Genomic DNA, 18,857 nt, shown 5'->3' with positions numbered 1-18,857 from the left:
CCGCCGTGTCTTCGTGAGACGCAGAGTAGGTGAAGGGATGATCTCCACATGTGTGGTTGCCACCTTGAAGCATGGAGGTGGTGTGATGCTGTGGGGGTGCTTTGCTAGTGTCACTGTCAGGGATTTATTTAGAATTCAAGGCACACTTAACCAGCATGGCTACCACAGCATTCTTCAGCGATACGCCATCCTATCTGGTTTGCGCTTAGTGGGACTTTCATTTGTTTTTAAACAGGACAATGACCCAACTCACCTTCAGGCTGTGTAAGTGCTATTTAACCGAGAAGGAGAGTGATGGAGGGCTACATCAGATGACCTGGCCTCCACAATCATCCGACCTCAACCCAAATTAGATGGTTAGAGATGAGTTGGAAGGAAAAGCAGCCAACAAGTGCTCAGCATATGTGGGAACTCCTTCAAGACTTTTGGAAAAGCATTTCAGGTGAAGCTGGTTGAGAGAATGCCAAGAGTGTGCAAAACTGTCATCAAGGCAAAGGGTGGCTACTTTGAAGAATCTAAAATATATTTCGGTTTGTTTAACACTATTTTGGTTACTACTGTCACGCCCTGACCGTAGAGAGCTTTTTATGCCTCTATTTTGGTTTGGTCAGGGGGTGATTTGGGTGGGCATTCTATGTTATMTTTTCTATGTTTTTGTATTTCTTTGTTTTGGCCGGGTATGGTTCTCAATCAGGGACAGCTGTCTATCGTTGTCTCTGATTGGGAACCATACTTAGGTAGTTTTTTCCCACATGGTTTTTGTGGGTAGTTATTTTCTGTTTAGTGTTTTGCACCTGACAGGACTGTTTCGGTTATTCTCTTTGTTATTAGTGTTCCGTTTCAATAAAAAGCATGAACACTTACCACGCTGCGCTTTGGTCCACACCTTCTTCAACAGACGACCGTTACAACTACATGATTCCATATGTGTTATTTCATAGTTTTGATGTCTACACTATTAGTGAAAATAAAGAAAAAACATTGAATGAGTAGTTGTTCAAACTTGACTGGTACAGTTTATTCTTTAATAACAAAAAATACTTCATTTCCACAAAGCAAAGACTAAAACAAAGAAAATGTAAATACCGCTCAAAAAGCTCCCCTATTGATCTTATATTAGGGACCATACAATTATCCTCCCTATTTGCATTATTGTTTTCAAGTGAGTACACCATTCTACTCTAGGCTGTAAACTGCTGTGAAAATGGCATTTGAATTACAGCGCAAAAGCCCTGTGATTTGAATGTTTCATTCAATTTTGATCAGTTGTGGGTCTAATCGACAGTTTATAAGATATACAAAACACAGTAGCATGCCAGTTTGGCTGTATTTTAAGTTCTGATACTGAGATGCACTGTTTGTTAATAATAATAATAATGTGGCCACATACAGTAGGCTTCCAGCAGGCCCAGTTATTCAGGAAAGCTTGACAGCTCTGCTGTCGCGCAACTAGAACCTAACGCTTCAATAACCTATAGCCTAAATATGGTTAATTTCACTTTTAAAATGCATTACCTTTTATGTGTGGCATCAACACAACCAGTTATAATGTTTTAATCTGATTAGGCTACTACAAAAGTCTCCTGTAGGCAACCTGCGCACATTCGTCCAAAATATAATTCCAGCATTCAAACTGTGCAGATTGTGGTGTTGCATATATTTGTTGCATTTATTTTATATAATTATAAATATAGTATCAAAATGTTAAATCTGATTTCCACCTGGATGATCATTGTCTGCACCCGGCTCTGATCGTAGTGTAGTTCTAATGAAAGGCAGTGAGAGTTAGCTCATCCGTGGTGGTCAGCAAATCCTCAACCTTCTGGCCCGTAGCCTTGCGTGGCATCGACTGTACCACAAAAGCATGCTGAAGTGGTAAAGTCGATATCTACGTTAAACAACACAGGATCACTACAGTTATTTGTGGTCGTAAAACATCATTTCTTGTTAATTCTATAAGGGGGAGGGTGCGCATTTTGTCTTTACAGTACATTTTGTCTTTACAGTACAGTTTTTTTGAACTGTCTCCTAGGTGTACAAATGTTTCAACCTTCAACACAGGACAAACAGAAACACAAAACAACATGTCTGTTACAGCAATAATAAAAGTAGATAACTGCATAAATCAAACTGACAGTTTAAATTAATTCTACATATGGATCTCTCAGCGGCTGGCAGAGACTGCAGAAACAAGGTTTTTAAGCACAATTTAGATATTTTTCTGCTTATAATTTCCAACATTTGGTAGGCTAATTGTTAGTGAACTTGTCATTTCTGGGCCACTGACTGGTTCCAGGACTACTGCTGCCCTCCTCTGGGGCATCATTCTCCTTCTCTGGCCCACTGACTAGAACATTCCACCGCTTACTGAAGTCATCACTTCTAGGATACAGGAGGAAGTCATAGATAAGGGCTGCTGCTACACCTCCACACATCGGCCCCAGCCAGTACACCTGGAGTACAGGAGCAGAAATGGTGCCAACAATTCAATATCTGTGCTGAACCAAGAGCTGCTGTGGAACAGGTCTCTTTTTTATGAGACCAACCTGGATAATTAAAAGTTAGATAATAATACAAAAGTGATAGATGTGCAGTTGATAGACAAGAAGCTATCATTAATATGATATGATGGTTTTGATGACAACACAAACATTAGGGTGAAAAAGGTGAAAGATTACCCAATGGTCACCAAAGTGTTTGTAGATTACAGCTGGCCCAAATGAGCGAGCAGGATTAATGCCACATCCAGTGAAACTGATCTGAGGATAGAAACAATTAACCATAGCATTTATGACATGTTTATGTTATACTGTACCGCTATATTACACTTACACCGGCGATTATGGATTTTCCTGAAGTTTGTTTATAGCAAGACTATAATCTACTGTAGATCTACAGTGTAAAGCTGAAAACATTTTTATCAGCACACATGTTTGAGTAGCATTATTCACTTACTGCTGCAAGATGTCCCAGAACCACAGAGAGCCCAATGGCTAGAGGGGCAGAACCGGTGACATCCCCACGCCTTTTATCAGTCACTGCTATGACACATAGGACCAGCTGGAAGGTGGTCAGGAACTCGATGACAAACCCTTGTCCTACACTTATTTTATTCAGCTGGAGAAGACCGGAGAGGATATGATGAGCTTGTGAAACATTAGGTGGCATCTGAGATGAGATCTGAGATGTATGACAGCTCAAGCGTTGATTAAGTCAGTCTGATTTAAAGTAGATGAGTTTAAGCTTACTTTAGATTACAATTTTCACAAAAGTCTTCAACATGTCTGAATCAATTCCATTTAAAATGAATTCATTCCAAATGTATATTTTCAGCATTTTAATACTTAGTGGCAATCTGCATATTGGTACATACATTTTACATACATTTTTTTACTTTTAAATGAATGATACAGTATATATCCATTGATTCTTGAAGAATATAACTTATTCCATCAGAACCCCAAATAATCTTATTTAGCTCCTTTTTTTTACCATGTAATTGTAAACAAACACTGTATAGCCTCAAAACATGGTTAAAACTTTAATTTTGTTTACATGGATGGTCAGTCCTTGCATCTATAGCACTGTCTATAATCTGTCTATAATATGTCCAGACCCAGCACTCAGCTTTCTCCTAAAACAGTGGTGGGTGACTGCTTTGTTATTGTTTGAAATCTCTCCATATTAGCCAATAATCTGAAAACAGTCAAAAGTGATATCCACTCACGTGATTAACCCCCAGTGCATCAATGTTTGTCGGCTTGACTCCATACACTATGGCACTAGCTACTACAGCTCCCAGCATCTGAGCCAGGATGTAGAACACTGCCTTGAACACACTGATCTGGCAGCTGACCAGCAGACCTAGGGTGATGGCTGGGTTCAGGTGGGCTCCACTGATGTGGCCCAAACTCTGGGCCAGCGTGGCGATGGCCAGACCAAAGGCTAACGCTACTTTAACCTCCTGGCCAGGCATGGAGTTATTTTTATTCCCGATAGCAGAAGATATACCGATGAATATGAAGAGGATCATACCGATCAACTCTGCTAGAACAGCCCGCCAAAACGACCAATTTCTGAGTTCTCCCATCACTGTGGTGTTGGGTGGTGTTTGTGTTGTGTCTTCAGTGTTACTAACAATGCAAGCCACGCAGCATTTATACCACAGTGTTACTGTAGATCCCTAGTGAAAGTGGGAGGAGACTGACATTCAAAGTAACAGGAAATACCGCTAACAAGAGACTTCAGGTTTCACCCCTTTTTCTCAGTCACCCCATAAAATATGTACATCAGTTCTAAACAGAAATTGTTGCACTGAAAAGTGACTGAGAAACAWTACTATACAGGAACTCTTAAAAGAGATTATTTGCAATTCAAATGATTTACATTTGTCAAATATCTATGCTAAATTTAGAAATTAAAAGGTTGTTAAAGTTGAAAACAGGACATTTAAATGGATTACCATGCTTTATTTCTGACAAGAAGTCAAACATGCTGCAGGGTGTATAAGTCATCACAGACAAATACAAAATGGTATCTTATACGTCTAGTATTTCTTTTTWAATTTAGTGTCTGAAAACATTTTGCTACGGTGTGCGCTACTGAACATGACCCAGGTGTCTTACAGCTGGCGTTGAGACTAGTGAGGTAAATTATCCAATTAATGTGTTATACCACTGCACTGCAAGTCATGAATCGTTTCCAGGGTAGATTAAAACAATATAATGGCTTTGATTTACTCCAAGACCTACTGAGGGCCCGATCGCCAAGGGCGCAGGACATCAGAACCTCCGACATCACTCCACCTTCTATCAGTGGTTGCTATGACACACACACAGCACAAGCTGGAGGGTGAGAAGAAATTCTATGCCAAATCCTTGATTCCATTCAACTACCAGAGAAGAGAACAGGAAAGCATTTGGTTAATCTCGCCCCGCATAACTGTCAGAAAATACAATAGAATTACGATCATTCAGAGGATGTATTTAAGCAGAGGGAGTCGAAAGATAAGGCGTCTCTGCTTCTTTCAGCTCCAACAATCGCTGCCAGGAAGGGAGAGCTTATATTAAAGGCTGAAATCAGCGGAAAACACATTAACTCAATGCATAGAGCTGTTTGAGGAAAGTGGCGCTCTTGATTCAATACATGGCTAACACGTTTCGAGGACATTATAAATCTAAATCTTGTCAACGTATTGCAACTTCTGTACAGTGACCTGAGCTGGAGCGGCATACACTACAAAGGACACCATTAACTTTGAAATTCTGTTTGCATTTAAATCCCATGTTAACTTGTGTATAATGTAAATMATTTTTGGATCAATTTATGGTAGGCTACTGAGGACACAGAACTGGCAGCTGACCAGCAGACCCAGGGTGATGGCTGGGTTCAGGTAGCTAAAGATTGTACACCAGATAATGTGATATATCCATTTTTGGTGTCCACTACTGGGAGTTTCTCCTTGAGAAAACCTACTGGATAAATACTAAAAGAGCAAATATTCCATAGCCTGTAGGTAGGTAGSCGTTGGTTTGTTGAACTAGGATCTGAACAGATAGTTCAGCACTTCTGCTCTTTTCTATAATCTGTAGGGAACACAACATATGTATATASTTATGGGTGGCACAAATTGGGATATGGGGGAGGGGAATGGGCAGGGTATATGCAAATGTAATACTGTAGTTTTTACTGTATTGTTTTTGCAGACATTTCTGTAGTATTTACTACAGTGTTTTTTGTGTCTGTGGATAATACTGCAGTATTCTATAGTAAAACTGTAGTCTTTATGTGGGAGCTGCCACAATGGTTTTGCTAGTTCAAGTTAAAACAAGTATAAACTTGGCATAGGCGCTAGGTCAATGCTATTATGAAGCACAAATTAAGCTGGTATGCCAAGTTTGTATCATACACCCTCACAAGGTTTAGTCTTGCAACTAGCACCTTACCCAAAAGTTAATTTTGAGTAAATTGTTTGGCTTGAATCAGGTATGCTTTTTTCACTCTGAATTATTCACTCTATTTTAAGTAAGTCAAACAAACTGATTGATGTGAATCTGTGTAGGGAAATGTGGTTGTTGAATCATGACAATAACAACTAACAATCCTTCACTTCATACAACAGACTAGAGGTCGACCGATTATGATTTTTCAATGCCGATACCAATACCGATTATTGGAGGACAAAAAAACACACACACACATTTTTGTAATAATGACAATTGCAACAATACTGAATGAACAATGAACACTTTTATTTTAATTTAATATAATACATAAATACACACACACTGTCACGACTTCTGCCGAAGTCGTTGCCTCTCCTTGTTCGGGCGGTGCTTGGCATTCGACGTCACCGGTCTTCTAGCCATCATCGATCCATTTTTCATTTTTCCATTGGTTTTGTCTTGTCTTCCCACACACCTGTTTTCAATCCCATCCATTACCTCTTGTGTATTTAACCCTCTGTTTCCCCTCATGTCTTTGTCAGAGATTGTTTTATGTCAGTATTGTTTCTTGCTGTATAGGTGCGCGACGGGTCCTCGTACCCATGTTTATTTTTATGTATGTACATTTTCGTGTTTGGAGCATGTTAAGTGGACATATATTAAAAGACTCCATTTACACTCCGTTTGACTCTCCTGCGCCTGACTTCCCTGCCACCTATACACACGACTCTGACAGAATCTCTGACCAAAAATATGAAGTCAGCAGGAGGAGACACTTCGCTCATGGAGGTAGAGGAACGCGTCATGGAACAAGCGGAGGAGATTGACAGTCTGAGCGCCGCCATGGATCGCATTGTCCAGAATATGGACCGCTGGGAGAGACAGGGAGTTTTTCCAGCGCCTCCACCACCACAATCGGGATACAATGGAGATACTGCCAGCTGCCAGGGTTTTCTCCTTAAACTGAACTTGTATCTGGCCACGGTCTCTCCAGTACCATCGGACCGTGAGAAGAGTTGCGCCCTCGTCTCATGCCTCACCGGGAAAGCCCTGGAGTGGGCCAGCGCTGTGTGTAGAGAGGAGGATGCMGCGTTGGACCATTTTGAGGAGTTCATCCGCCATTTCCGGATGGTATTCGACCACCCATCCGAAGGCAGAGCGGCGGGTGAGCTCCTCTATCATCTGAGGCAGGAGACGAGGAGTGCACATGAGTTTGCTTTGGAGTTTAGGACCTTGGCTGCCGGCGTTGGATGGAGCGACAGGGCCCTGATCGACCATTACCGTTGTAGTCTACGCGAGGACGTCCATCGGGAGCTGGTCTGTAGAGACACCACCCTCAACTTCGACCAGCTGGTGGACATGTCCATCAGGCTGGACAACATGCTGGCTACTCGTGGACGTCTAAATCGGGGTCTGGTTGTTCCATCCTCCCGCACCCTCTCTCCCGAACCTATGGAATTGGGAGGGATGGTGCGCAGGGAGACCGGAGGGGGTTCCCGCTCGAGCACCATCTATGGTCGCAGAGATCACACTGCTGGTCGGTGCCGGGTTGGTTCCTCTGGGAATAGAGAAGGCAGGCAGGGCACTCTGGCATCACCCCAGGTGAGTAGGCACCATTCTCATCCAGAGCCCTCTGCTGCACTAATGTTTGTCTCTGTCACTTTTCCGGATTTTCCCCTGCATTCCCAGTATAAGGCGCTAGTAGATTCAGGCGCGGCTGGGAATTTCATTAATAAATATTTAGCTCATAGTTTAGGGATCCCTATTGTTTCTGTGGATATGCCTTTCCCTATTCATGCCTTAGATAGTCGACCAATAGGGTCAGGGTTTATCAGGGAGGTCACCGCACCTTTGTATATGATAACGCAGGAGGGTCACAAGGAGAAGATTAGTATTTTCCTTATTGATTCCCCTGCGTATTCTGTGGTGCTAGGCCTACCCTGGTTAACTTGTCATAACCCCACTGTTTCTTGGCCACAGAGGGCTCTCACGGGGTGGTCGCGAGAGTGCTCAGGAAGGTGTTTAGGGGTTTCCGTTGGTGCTACTACGGTGGAAAGTCCAGACCAGGACTCCACCGTGCGCATTCCCCCAGAATATGCCGATTTGGCTCTCGCCTTCTGTAAAAAGAAGGCGACTCAATTACCACCCCATTGACGAGGGGATTGTGCGATAGATCTCCTGGTAGACGCTGCATATCCCAGGAGTCACGTGTATCCCCTGTCGCAAGCGGAGACAGTGGCTATGGATACATATGTCTCTGAATCCCTGCGTCAGGGGTTCATTCAGCGATCCATTTCACCAGCCTCTTCGAGTTTCTTTTTTGTGAAGAAGAAGGATGGCGGTTTACGCCCGTGCATTGATTATCGAGYTCTCAATAAAATCACGGTGAAATATAGTTACCCGTTACCTCTGATAAATACAGTTATTGAGTTAATGAACGGGGCACGCTTCTTCACAAAATTGGAWCTCAGGAGTGCGTACAATCTGGTGCGTATTCGGAAGGGTGATGAGTGGAAGACAGCATTTAGCACCACCTCAGGTCATTATGAGTACCTTGTCATGCCATATGGGTTGATGAATGCTCCATCAGTCTTCCAATCATTTGTAGATGAGATCTTCAGGGACCTGCACGGGCAGGGTGTAGTGGTGTATATCGATGATATTCTGATATACTCCACTATACGTGCCGAGCATGTGTCCCTGGTGCGCAGGGTGCTTGGTCGCCTGTTGGAGCATGATCTATACAGTGGGGAGAACAAGTATTTGATACACTGTCAATTTTGTAGGTTTTCCTACTTACAAAGCATATAGAGGTCTGTAATTTTTATCATAGGTACACTTCAACTGTGAGAGATGGAATCTAAAACAAAAATCCAGAAAATCACATTGTATGATTTTTAAGTAATTAATTTGCATTTTATTGCATGACATAAGTATTTGATCACCTACCAACCAGTAAGAATTCCGGCTCTCACAGACCTGTTAGTTTTTCTTTGAGAAGCCCTCCTGTTCTCCACTTATTACCTGTATTAACTCCACCTGTTTGAACTCGTTACCTGTATAAAAGACACCTGTCCACACACTCAATCAAACAGACTCCAACCTCTCCACAATGGCCAAGACCAGAGAGCTGTGTAAGGACATCAGGGATAAAATTGTAGACCTGCACAAGGCTGGGATGGGCTACAGGACAATAGAAACACAGCTTGGTGAGAAGGCAACAACTGTTGGCGCAATTATTAGAAAATGGAAGAAGTTCAAGATGACGGTCAATCACCCTCGGTCTGGGGCTTCCAATGCAAGATCTCACCTCGTGGGGCATCAATGATCATGAAGAAGGTGAGGATCAGCCCAGAACTACACGGCAGGACCTGGTCAATGACCTGAAGAGAGCTGGGACCACAGTCTCAAAGAAAACCATTAGTAACACACTACGCCGTCATGGATTAAAATCCTGCAGTGCACGCAAGGTCCCTGCTCAAGCCAGTGCATGTCCAGGCCCGTCTGAAGTTTGCCAATGACCATCTGGATAATCCAGAGGAGGAATGGGAGAAGGTCATGTGGTCTGATGAGACAAAAATAGAGCTTTTTGGTCTAAACTCACTCGCCGTGTTTGGAGGAAGAAGAAGGATGAGTACAACCCAAGAACACCATCCCAACCGTGAAGCATGAGGTGGAAACATCATTCTTTGGGGATGCTTTTCTGCAAAGGGGACAGGACGACTGCACTGTATTGAGGGGAGGATGGATGGGGCCATGTATCGCGAGATCTTGGCCAACAACCTCTTCCCTCAGTAAGAGCATTGAAGATGGGTCATGGCTGGGTCTTCCAGCATGACAACGACCAGAACACACAGCCAGGGAAACTAAGGAGTGGCTCCGTAAGAAGCATTTCAAGGTCCTGGAGTGGCTAGACAGTCTCCAGACCTGAACCCAATAGAAAATCTTTGGAGGGAGCTGAAAGTCCGTATTGCCCAGCGACAGCCGCGAAACCTGAAGGATCTGGGAAGGTCTGTATGGAGGAGTGGCCAAAATCCCTGCTGCAGTGTGTGCAAACCTGGTCAAGACTACAGAAACGTATGAACGCTGTAATTGCAAACAAAGGTTTCTGTACCAAATATTAAGTTCTGCTTTTCTGATGTATCAAATACTTATGTCATGCAATAAAATGCAAATTAAATACTTAAAAATTATACAATGTGATTTTCTGGATTTTTGTTTTAGATTCTGTCTCTCACAGTTGAAGTGTACCTATGATAAAAATTACAGACTCTACATGCTTTGTAAGTAGGAAAACCTGAAAAATCGGCGGTGTATCAAATCTTGTTTCTCCCACTGTATGTCAAGGCTGAAAAATGCTTGTTCTCCAACAATCCATCTCCTTCCTAGGGCATCGGATTTCCACTTCAGGAGTGGAAATGGAGAGCGACCGCATTACAAGCCGTGCGTAATTGGCCGACTCCAACCACGGTAAAGGAGGTGCAGCGTTTTTAGGGTTTGCCAATTACTACCGGAGGTTTATCCGGGGTTTTGGTCAGGTTGCTGCTCCATTACCTCACTGCTAAAGGGGGGCCCGGTGCGTTGCAGTGTTCGCTGAGGCGAACAGGGCTTTTGGACACCTGAAGACTCTGTTTACCTCGGTGCCTGTGTTGGCTCATCCGGATCCCTCTTTGCCATTCATAGTGGAGGTGGACGCATCTGAAGCTGGGATGGGAGCAGTGCTCTCTCAGCGTTCGGGTGTGCCACTGAAGCTTCGCCCTGTGCTTTCTTTTCGAAGAAGCTCAGCCCGGCGGAGCGAAACTATGATGTGGGGGACCGGGAGCTGTTAGCTGTCGTAAAAGCCTTGAAGCATGGAGGCATTGGCTTGAGGGGGCTAAACACCTTTTCTCATCTGGACTGAAGTACTGGAGTACATCCGGCAGGCGAAGAGACTGAATCCTCGCCAGGCAAGGTGGGCATGTTTTTCACTCGTTTTTGTGTTTACTCTTACTTACAGACCAGGCTCCAGAACGTCAAGGCAGACGCATTGTCTCGGCTGTATGACACAGAGGAGCGGTCCATGGATCCCACTCCCATACTCCCAGCTTCGTGTTTGGTGGCGCAGTAGTGTGGGAGCTGGACGCGGACATTGAGCGGGCGTCACGTGCAGAGCCCTCTCCTCTGAGTGTCCAGCTGGTCGTCTGTACGTTCCGTCTGCTGTCCGCGACCGATTGATCTTTGGGCTCACACGTCACCCTCTGGTCATCCTGGGATAGGTCGGATGATGCGCTGTCTTGATGGGAGGTACTGGTGGCCCACTTTAGCTAAGGACGTGAGGATTTATGTTTCCTCCTGCTCGGTGTGCGCCCAGTGCAAGGCTCCGAGACACCTGCCCAGAGGTAAGCTTCAACCTTTACCATTCCTCAAGGCCGTGGTCGCACCTGTCGGTGGATTTTTTGACTGATCTTCCACCTTCACAGGGTTACACCACGATCCTGGTCGTTGTGGATCGGTTTTCGAAGTCCTGTCGTCTCCTCCCTTTGCCCGGTCTCCCTACGACCTTACAAACTGCAGAGGCCCTGTTTACACACGTTTTCGGCACTATGGGGTGCCTTTTTATTTATTTCTTTTTATTTTTTTATTTCACCTTTATTTAACCAGGTAGGCTAGTTTGAGAACAAGTTCTCATTTGCAACTGCGACCTGGCCAAAGATAAGCATAGCAGTGTGAACAGACAACAACACAGAGTTACACATGGAGTAAACAATAAACAAGTCAATAACATGGTAGAAAAAAGAGAATCTATATACAATGTGTGCAAAAGGCATGAGGAGGTAGGCAATAAATCGAATAATTACAATTTAGCAGATTAACACTGGAGTGATAAATCATCAGATGATCATGTGCAAGTAGAGATACTGGTGTGCAAAAGAGCGAAAAGTAAATAAATAAAAGCAGTATGGGGGGTGAGGTAGGTAAATTGGGTGGGCTATATACCGATGGACTATGTACAGCTGCAGCGATCGGTTAGCTGCTCGGATAGCAGATGTTTAAAGTTGTTGAGGGAGATAAAAGTCTCCAACTTCAGAGATTTTTGCAATTCGTTCCAGTCGCAGGCAGCAGAGAACTGGAGGAAAGGCGTCCAAATGAGGTTTTGGCTTTAGGGATGATCAGTGAGATACACCTGCTGGAGCGCGTGCTACGGGTGGGTGTAGCCATCGTGACCAGTGAACTGAGATAAGGCGGCACTTTACCTAGCATAGCCTTGTAGATGACCTGGAGCCAGTGGGTCTGACGACGAACATGTAGCGAGGGCCAGCCGACTAGGGCATACAGGTCGCAGTGGTGGGTCGTATAAGGTGCTTTAGTAACAAAACGGATGGCACTGTGATAAACTGCATCCAGTTTGGTGAGTAGAGTATTGGAAGCTATTTGTTAGATGACATCGCCGAAGTCGAGGATCGGTAGGATAGTCTGTTTTACTCGGGTAAGTTTGGCGGCGTGAGTGAAGGAGGCTTTGTTGGCGAAATAGAAAGCCGACTCTAGATTTGATTTTGGATTGGAGATGTTTGATATGAGTCTGGAAGGAGAGTTTGCAGTCTAGCCAGACACCTAGGTACTTATAGATGTCCACATATTCTAGGTCGGAACCGTCCAGGGTGGTGATGCTAGTCGGGCGTGCGGGTGCAGGCAGCGAACGGTTGAAAAGCATGCATTTGGTTTTACTAGCGTTTAAGAGCAGTTGAAGGCCACGGAAGGAGTGTTGTATGGCATTGAAGCTCGTTTAGAGGTTAGATAGCACAGTGTCCAAGGAAGGGCCAGAAGTATACAGAATGGTGTCGTCTGCGTAGAGGTGGATCAGGGATCGCCCGCAGCAAGAGCAACATCATTGATATATACAGAGAGAAAAGAGTCGGCCCGAGAATTGAACCCTGTGGTACCCATAGAGACTGCCAGAGGACCGGACAACATGCCTCCGATTTGACACACTGACTCTGTCTGCAAGTAGTTGGTGAACCAGGCAAGGCAGTCATTAGAAAACCGAGGCTACTGAGTCTGCCGATAAGAATATGGTGATTGACAGAGTCGAAAGCCTTGGCAGGTCGATGAAGACGGCTGCACAGTACTGTCTTTATCGATGCCGGTTATGATATCGTTTAGTACTTGAGCGTGGCTGAGGTGCACCCGTGACCGGCTCGGAAACCGGATTGACAGCGGAGAAGGTACGGTGGATTCGAGATGGTCAGTGATCTGTTTGTTGACTTGGCTTTCGAAGACCTTAGATAGCAGGGCGGGATGGATAATAGGTCTGTAACAGTTTGGGTCCAGGGTGTCTCCCCCTTTGAAGAGGGGAGATGAGCGGAGCTTTCCAATCCTTGTGGATCTCAGATGATACGAAGGAGAGGTTGAACAGGCTGGTAATAGGGGTGCGACAATGGCGGCGGCCAGTTTCAGAAATAGGGGGTCCAGATTGTCAAGCCAGCTGATTTGTATGGGTCCAGGTTTCCAGCTCTTTCAGAACATCTGCTATCTGGATTTGGGTAAAGGAGAAGCTGGGGGGCTTGGGCGAGTAGCAGCGGGGGGGGCGGGGCTGTTGCCAAGGTTGGAGTCGCCAGGAGGAAGGCATGGCAGCCATTGAGAAATGCTTGTTGAAGTTTTCGATTATCACGGATTTATCGGTGGTGACCGTGTTACTAGCCTCAGTGCAGTGGGCAGCTGGGAGGAGGTGCTTTGTTCCATGGACTTTTCAGTATCCCAGAACTTTTTGGAGTTAGAGCTACAGGATGCAAATTTCTGCTTGAAAAAGCTGGCCTTTGCTTTCTGACTGACTGCGTGTATTGGTTCCTGACTTCCCTGAAACAGTTGCATATCGCGGGGGCTCTTCGATGCTATTGCAGTTCGCCACAGGATGTTTTTGTCCTGGTCGAGGGCAGTCAGGTTGGAGTGAACCAGGGGCTATATCTGTTTTAGTTCTGCATTTTTTGAACGGAGCATGCTTGTCTAATATGGTGAGAAGTAACTTTTAAAGAATGACCAGGCATCCTCAACTGACGGGATGAGGTCAATATCCTTCCAGGGTACCCGGGCCAGGTCGATTAGAAAGGCCTGCTGCAGAAGTGTTTTAGGGAGTGTTTGACAGTGATGAGGGGTGGTCGTTTGACACGGACCGTAGCGGATACAGGATGAGGCAGTGATCGCTGAGATCTTGATTGAAGAAGCAGCGAGGTGTATTTGGAGGGCAAGTTGGTCAGGATAATGTCTATTAGGGTGCCATGTTTACGGATTTAGGGTTGTACCTGGTGGGTTCTTGATGATTTGTGTGAGATTGAGGGAATCTAGCTTAGAGTGTAGGACTGCGGGGGTGTTAGCATATCCCAGTTTAGGTCACTAAGAAAAACTCTGAAGCTAAGATGGGGAGGAGTCAATTCACAGATGGTGTCCAGGGCACAGCTGGGAGCTGAGGGGGGTCGGTGCAGGCGGCAACAGTGAGAGACTTTTATTTCTGGAGAGATTAATTTTTAAAATTAGAAGTTCGAACTGTTTGGGCATAGACCTGGAAAGTATGACAGAACTTTGCAGGCTATCCTTGCAGTAGATTGCAATCCTCCCCCTTTGGCAGTTCTACTTTGAGGAAAGTGTTATAGTGTGGGTATGGAAATCTCAGAATTTTTGGTGGCCTTCCTAAGCCAGGATTCAGACACGGCAAGGACATCAGGTTGGCAGAGTGTGCTAAAGCGGTGAGTAAGACAAACTTAGGGAGGAGGCTTCTGATGTTGAATGCATGAGGCCAAGGCTTTTTCGATCACAGAAGTCAACAAATGACGTACCTGGGACATGCAGGGCCTGGGTTTACTCCACATCACCGAGGAACAGAGAGTAGTAGATGAGGGTGGCGGCTAAAGGCTATCAAAAACTGGTCGCTAGAGCGTTGGGACAGGAATAAAAGGAGCAGATTTATGGCGTGGTAGAATAGATTCTGGGCATAATGTGTAGACAGGGGTATGGTGGGGCACGGGTACAGCAGAGGCAAGCCCAGGCACTGGGTGATGATAAGAGAGGTTGTATCTCTGGACATGCTGGTCTCAATGGGTGAGGTCACCGCATGTTGTGGGGAGGTGGGACAAAGGAGGTATCAGAGGTACGGAGAGTGGAACAACGGGGTGCATTGCAACCAGAAACAATGATAACTAGCCTGAACAACAGTATACAAGGCATATTGATATTTGAGAGAGACATACAGTAAGGCATAAAGTGATTGCAGGTCTTGATTGGGAGAGCTAGCTAAAACAACAGGTGAGATAACAGCAGCTAGTCAGCTAACACAGCAACAGTAGGTAAAAATGGCGACGACTAGGCAGAGAGGGTCGGATTGACTACACACAGAGCCTGAGTTAAAACACAGAGCCGACAGATAAAACACAAATAAATAGAATGGAGTACCGTGAATTAATGGACAGTCCGGCAGGCATCAGCTATGTAGCCAAGTGATCATAGTGTCCAGGGGCAGCCGTAGATGGAGCAGGGAAGCCGCCACTAAGCTAGCACGCGACGTTTAAAGTTAGTAGCCCGGGGGGTGGTCTGCTCAGACGGAGGGGGTCTACTCAGACGGAGGCCGGTTGAGGGCACAGCAGATGGGGTATTCGTCTGCAGACCAGACGTGGTCGTGTCGACAGAGAATCCAAGCCGGATGCCGATGGCGAAAGAGAGGTTGTGATTGTAGAATTGTGTTTGCTAACTGGTGCTAGCTTCGTGGCAGTGGCGCTAGCTGCGCTAGCTGCGCTAGCTGCAAGCTAGCTGTGAGGATCAGAAGTAGTGGCTCAGGGATTACGGCAGGAATCCGGCGTTGTTGTCGAGAGACAGTACGATGCTGGTAAATTGGTGAGTAATATCCAGGCTAATAACAGGGCTGGTGTCTGTGCAGAAGGTAAAAGCTGCTAGCAGCGGCTAAAAATGGCTAAATAGCTTGTAGCTGATTAGCTGGTTAGCTACTGGGGGTTCTTGAATGTGTTCCAAAGTTAAAAAATAATAGCGATTCCGTATCACATTGGGTGAGGTAGGTTACCGGAAGGTATAATCGAATTAAAAATCGAAAAGAAATACGAAAAATACAAACGTACATGAGAGGACTAAACAAACACGTCTACACTGCTACGCCATCTTGGAATATGAGGATATAGTGTCTGATCGGGGTCCCCAGTTCACATCAAGGGTCTGGAAGGCGTTCATGGAACGTCTGGGGATCTCGGTTAGTCTTACCTCAGGTTTTCACCCCGAGAGTAATGGGCAGGTGGAGAGAGTTAACCAGGATGTGGGCAGGTTTCTGCGGTCCTATTGCCAGGACCGGCCGGGGGAGTGGGCGAAGTTCGTGCCCTGGGCAGAGATGGCCCAGAACTCGCTACGTCACTCCTCCACTAACCTTACTCCTTTTCAATGTGTATTAGGCCGGTTCTGGCCTAATATCAGCCGGTTCTGTCTCCTTGGCATCAGAGTCAGACCGAGGCTCCTGCGGTGGACAATTGGTTTCGGCGCGCTGAGGAAACCTGGGAGGCAGCCCACGTCCACCTTCAGCGCGCCATAAGGCGCCAGAAAATTGGCGCAGACCGTCGCCGCAGTGAGGCCCCGGTGTTCGCACCAGGGGACAGGGTCTGGCTCTCGACCCGAAACCTGCCCCTCCGCCTGCTCTGCCGGAAGCTGGGTCCGCGGTTTGTGGGGGCGTTTAAAGTCCTGAGGAGAGTGAACGAGGTATGTTATAGGTTACAACTGCCCACTAATTACCGTATTAACCCCTCGTTCCATGTGTCTCTCCTCAGGCCGATGGTGGCTGGCCCGCTCCAGGAGGCTGAAGTGCGTGAAGTTCCTCCGCCTCCTTTAGACATCGAGGGGGTCCCGGCGTACTCTGTTCGATCCATTTTGGATTCGAGACGTCGGGCGAGGGGCCTTCAGTACCTCGTGGACTGGGAGGGGTACGGGCCGGAGGAGAGATGCTGGGTTCCGGTGGAGGACGTTTTAGATCCTTCCATGTTAAAAGAATTCCACCGCCTCCATCCGGATCGCCCTGCACCTCGCCCTCCGGGTCGTCCCCGAGGCCGGTGTCGACGTCGCTGATGGGGGCGCGCGTCAGGGGGGGGGGGGGTACTGTCACGACTTCTTACCGAAGTCGTTGCCTCTCCTTGTTCGGGCGGTGCTCGGCGGTCGACGTCACGGTTTCTAGCCATCATCGATCCATTTTTCATTTTTCTATTGGTTTGTCTTGTCTTCCCACACACCTGTTTTCAATCCCATCATTACCTCTTGTGTATTTAACCCTCTGTTTCCCCTCATGTCTTTGTCAGAGAATGTTTTTATGTCAGTATTGTTTCTTGCTGTATAGTGTGCCGACGGGTCCTCGTACCCATGTTTATTTTTATGTATGTACATTTTCGTGTTTGGAGCATGTTAAGTGGACATATATTAAAAGACCCATTTACACTCCGTTTGACTCTCCTGCCGCCTGACTTCCTGCCACCTATACACACGACTCTGACACACACGCACACAGCTCTGAAGTGACAATGATACTGAAGAGTCTGCTTAGGAGAAAAATACTCTCAAACTGTTGAATAAAAATAGAGTTTAATGTACCTGTGATGAATGTTGAAAACAAAAACTTTAATTCTATATGCAGGAAATCCTATTTTAATAATGGGCATGGTAAGAATTGACAACCAAAGTGCGAGTCATAATTCCCATGACACTTCTAGCAAATCTGAAAAGCGGTTCTTCATTTATTCCATAGGATATTTTTAGATTCACTAAAATAAGGTCTGTGTTTCGTGAGGCTTACATCACCGTGCCAATTTTATAACTGTGTAGATATCCATAGGACAAGGTAACTCTGATCAATATTGGCTAAATATAAGCGAAAGATACGTTTTTTTGTAGAGTGATTAAATGAAAATATGTTGACAAACGTTACCTTATCCTAGTGAGATTTACACGGGTATCAAAACGTCGAGGCGGTTTAATTAAGCCTGCACGAAACACAGACCTTATTTGAAGTAGATCAAGACATTCTCTATGGAAGACATGAACGTAAAATAACGAAGGAACCCCTTTCAAATTCAGCCGCAATGTATTACAGGAATTATTAACTCGTCGACTATTTCTCTCTAAACCATATACCTTTGGACTAATCCGGAAACTATCACCTCGAAAACAAAACGTTTATTTCCGTTCCGTATTTTATCTAACGGGTGACATCCATGAGTCTAAATATCCTGTTACATTGCACAACCTTCAATGTTGTCATAATTACGTAAATTCTGTCAATTAGTTCGCAAAGAGCCAGGCGGCCCAAACTGTTGCATATACCCTGACTCTGCGTGCATATACGCAAGAGAAAAGACACAATTTCACCTGGTATATATTGCCTACTAACCTGGATTTCTTTTAGCTAAATATGCAGTTTAAAAAATATATACTTGTGTATTGATTTTAAGAAAGGCATTGATGTTTATGGTTAAGTACACATTGGAGCAATGACAGTCATTGATTGATTGTTTTTTATAAATAAGTTTAATGCCAGCTAGCAACTTACCTTAGCTTACTGCATTCGCTAACAGGCAGGTCCCTCGTGGAGTGCAATGTAATCAGGTGTTAGAGCATTGGACTAGTTAACTGTAAGGTTGCAAGATTGGATCACCGAGCTGACAAAATCTGAACGTTCCTAGGCCTCATTGAAAATAAGAATGTGTTCTTAACTGACTTGCCTAATTAAATAAAGATTAAATAAAGGTGAAAAAAAAAAAATAAATAAATTGCAATTCGCGGCCCAAAAATACCGATTTCCAATTGTTATGAAGACTTGAAATCGGCCCCGATTAATCGACCATTCCGATTAATCGGTCGACCTCTACAACAGACATATCAGAAAGGTTGGTCAGAATGAGAAAC

At 45.2% G+C, this 18,857-nt stretch overlaps 1 protein-coding gene and 1 non-coding gene across 2 annotated transcripts; both read right to left on the bottom strand.

The window, feature by feature from the left end:
* Positions 1-2,040: 2,040 nt before the first annotated feature.
* Positions 2,041-4,132, bottom strand: LOC111957311 (aquaporin-1). The gene is made up of 4 exons (XM_023978122.2): positions 3,728-4,132; positions 2,956-3,117; positions 2,679-2,759; positions 2,041-2,453 (listed from the first exon to the last, which is right to left on the bottom strand). Exons 1-4 carry the CDS (start codon positions 4,088-4,090, stop codon positions 2,250-2,252), a joined length of 810 nt encoding a protein of 269 aa, XP_023833890.1. The 5' UTR covers positions 4,091-4,132; the 3' UTR covers positions 2,041-2,249.
* A 1,315-nt stretch (positions 4,133-5,447) lies between these two features.
* Positions 5,448-5,503, bottom strand: LOC111957315 (U7 small nuclear RNA). Its single transcript, XR_002876359.1, has one exon. It is a non-coding gene; the product is annotated as a U7 small nuclear RNA (small nuclear RNA).
* Positions 5,504-18,857: the final 13,354 nt, after the last annotated feature.

This window comes from Salvelinus sp. IW2-2015, linkage group LG32, assembly GCF_002910315.2.
Source record: "Salvelinus sp. IW2-2015 linkage group LG32, ASM291031v2, whole genome shotgun sequence".
NCBI classification, from domain to species: Eukaryota; Metazoa; Chordata; class Actinopteri; order Salmoniformes; family Salmonidae; genus Salvelinus; species Salvelinus sp. IW2-2015.
The sequence above is the reverse complement of the archived record's forward strand: the minus strand, read 5'-3'. Positions and strand labels throughout refer to the sequence as shown.

What these genes read in the sequence shown, in the direction of transcription:
- LOC111957311 (XM_023978122.2), bottom strand. Translation starts at nt 4,090, where the DNA reads ATGGGAGAACTCAGAAATTGGTCGTTTTGGCGGGCTGTTCTAGCAGAG. An exon ending in ATGCACTGGGGGTTAATCAC is followed by an intron (nt 3,118 to 3,727) that starts GTGAGTGGATAT and finishes GGTCTTCTCCAG; the next exon opens with CTGAATAAAATAAGTGTAGG. An exon ending in AACACTTTGGTGACCATTGG is followed by an intron (nt 2,454 to 2,678) that starts GTAATCTTTCAC and finishes CCTGTACTCCAG; the next exon opens with GTGTACTGGCTGGGGCCGAT.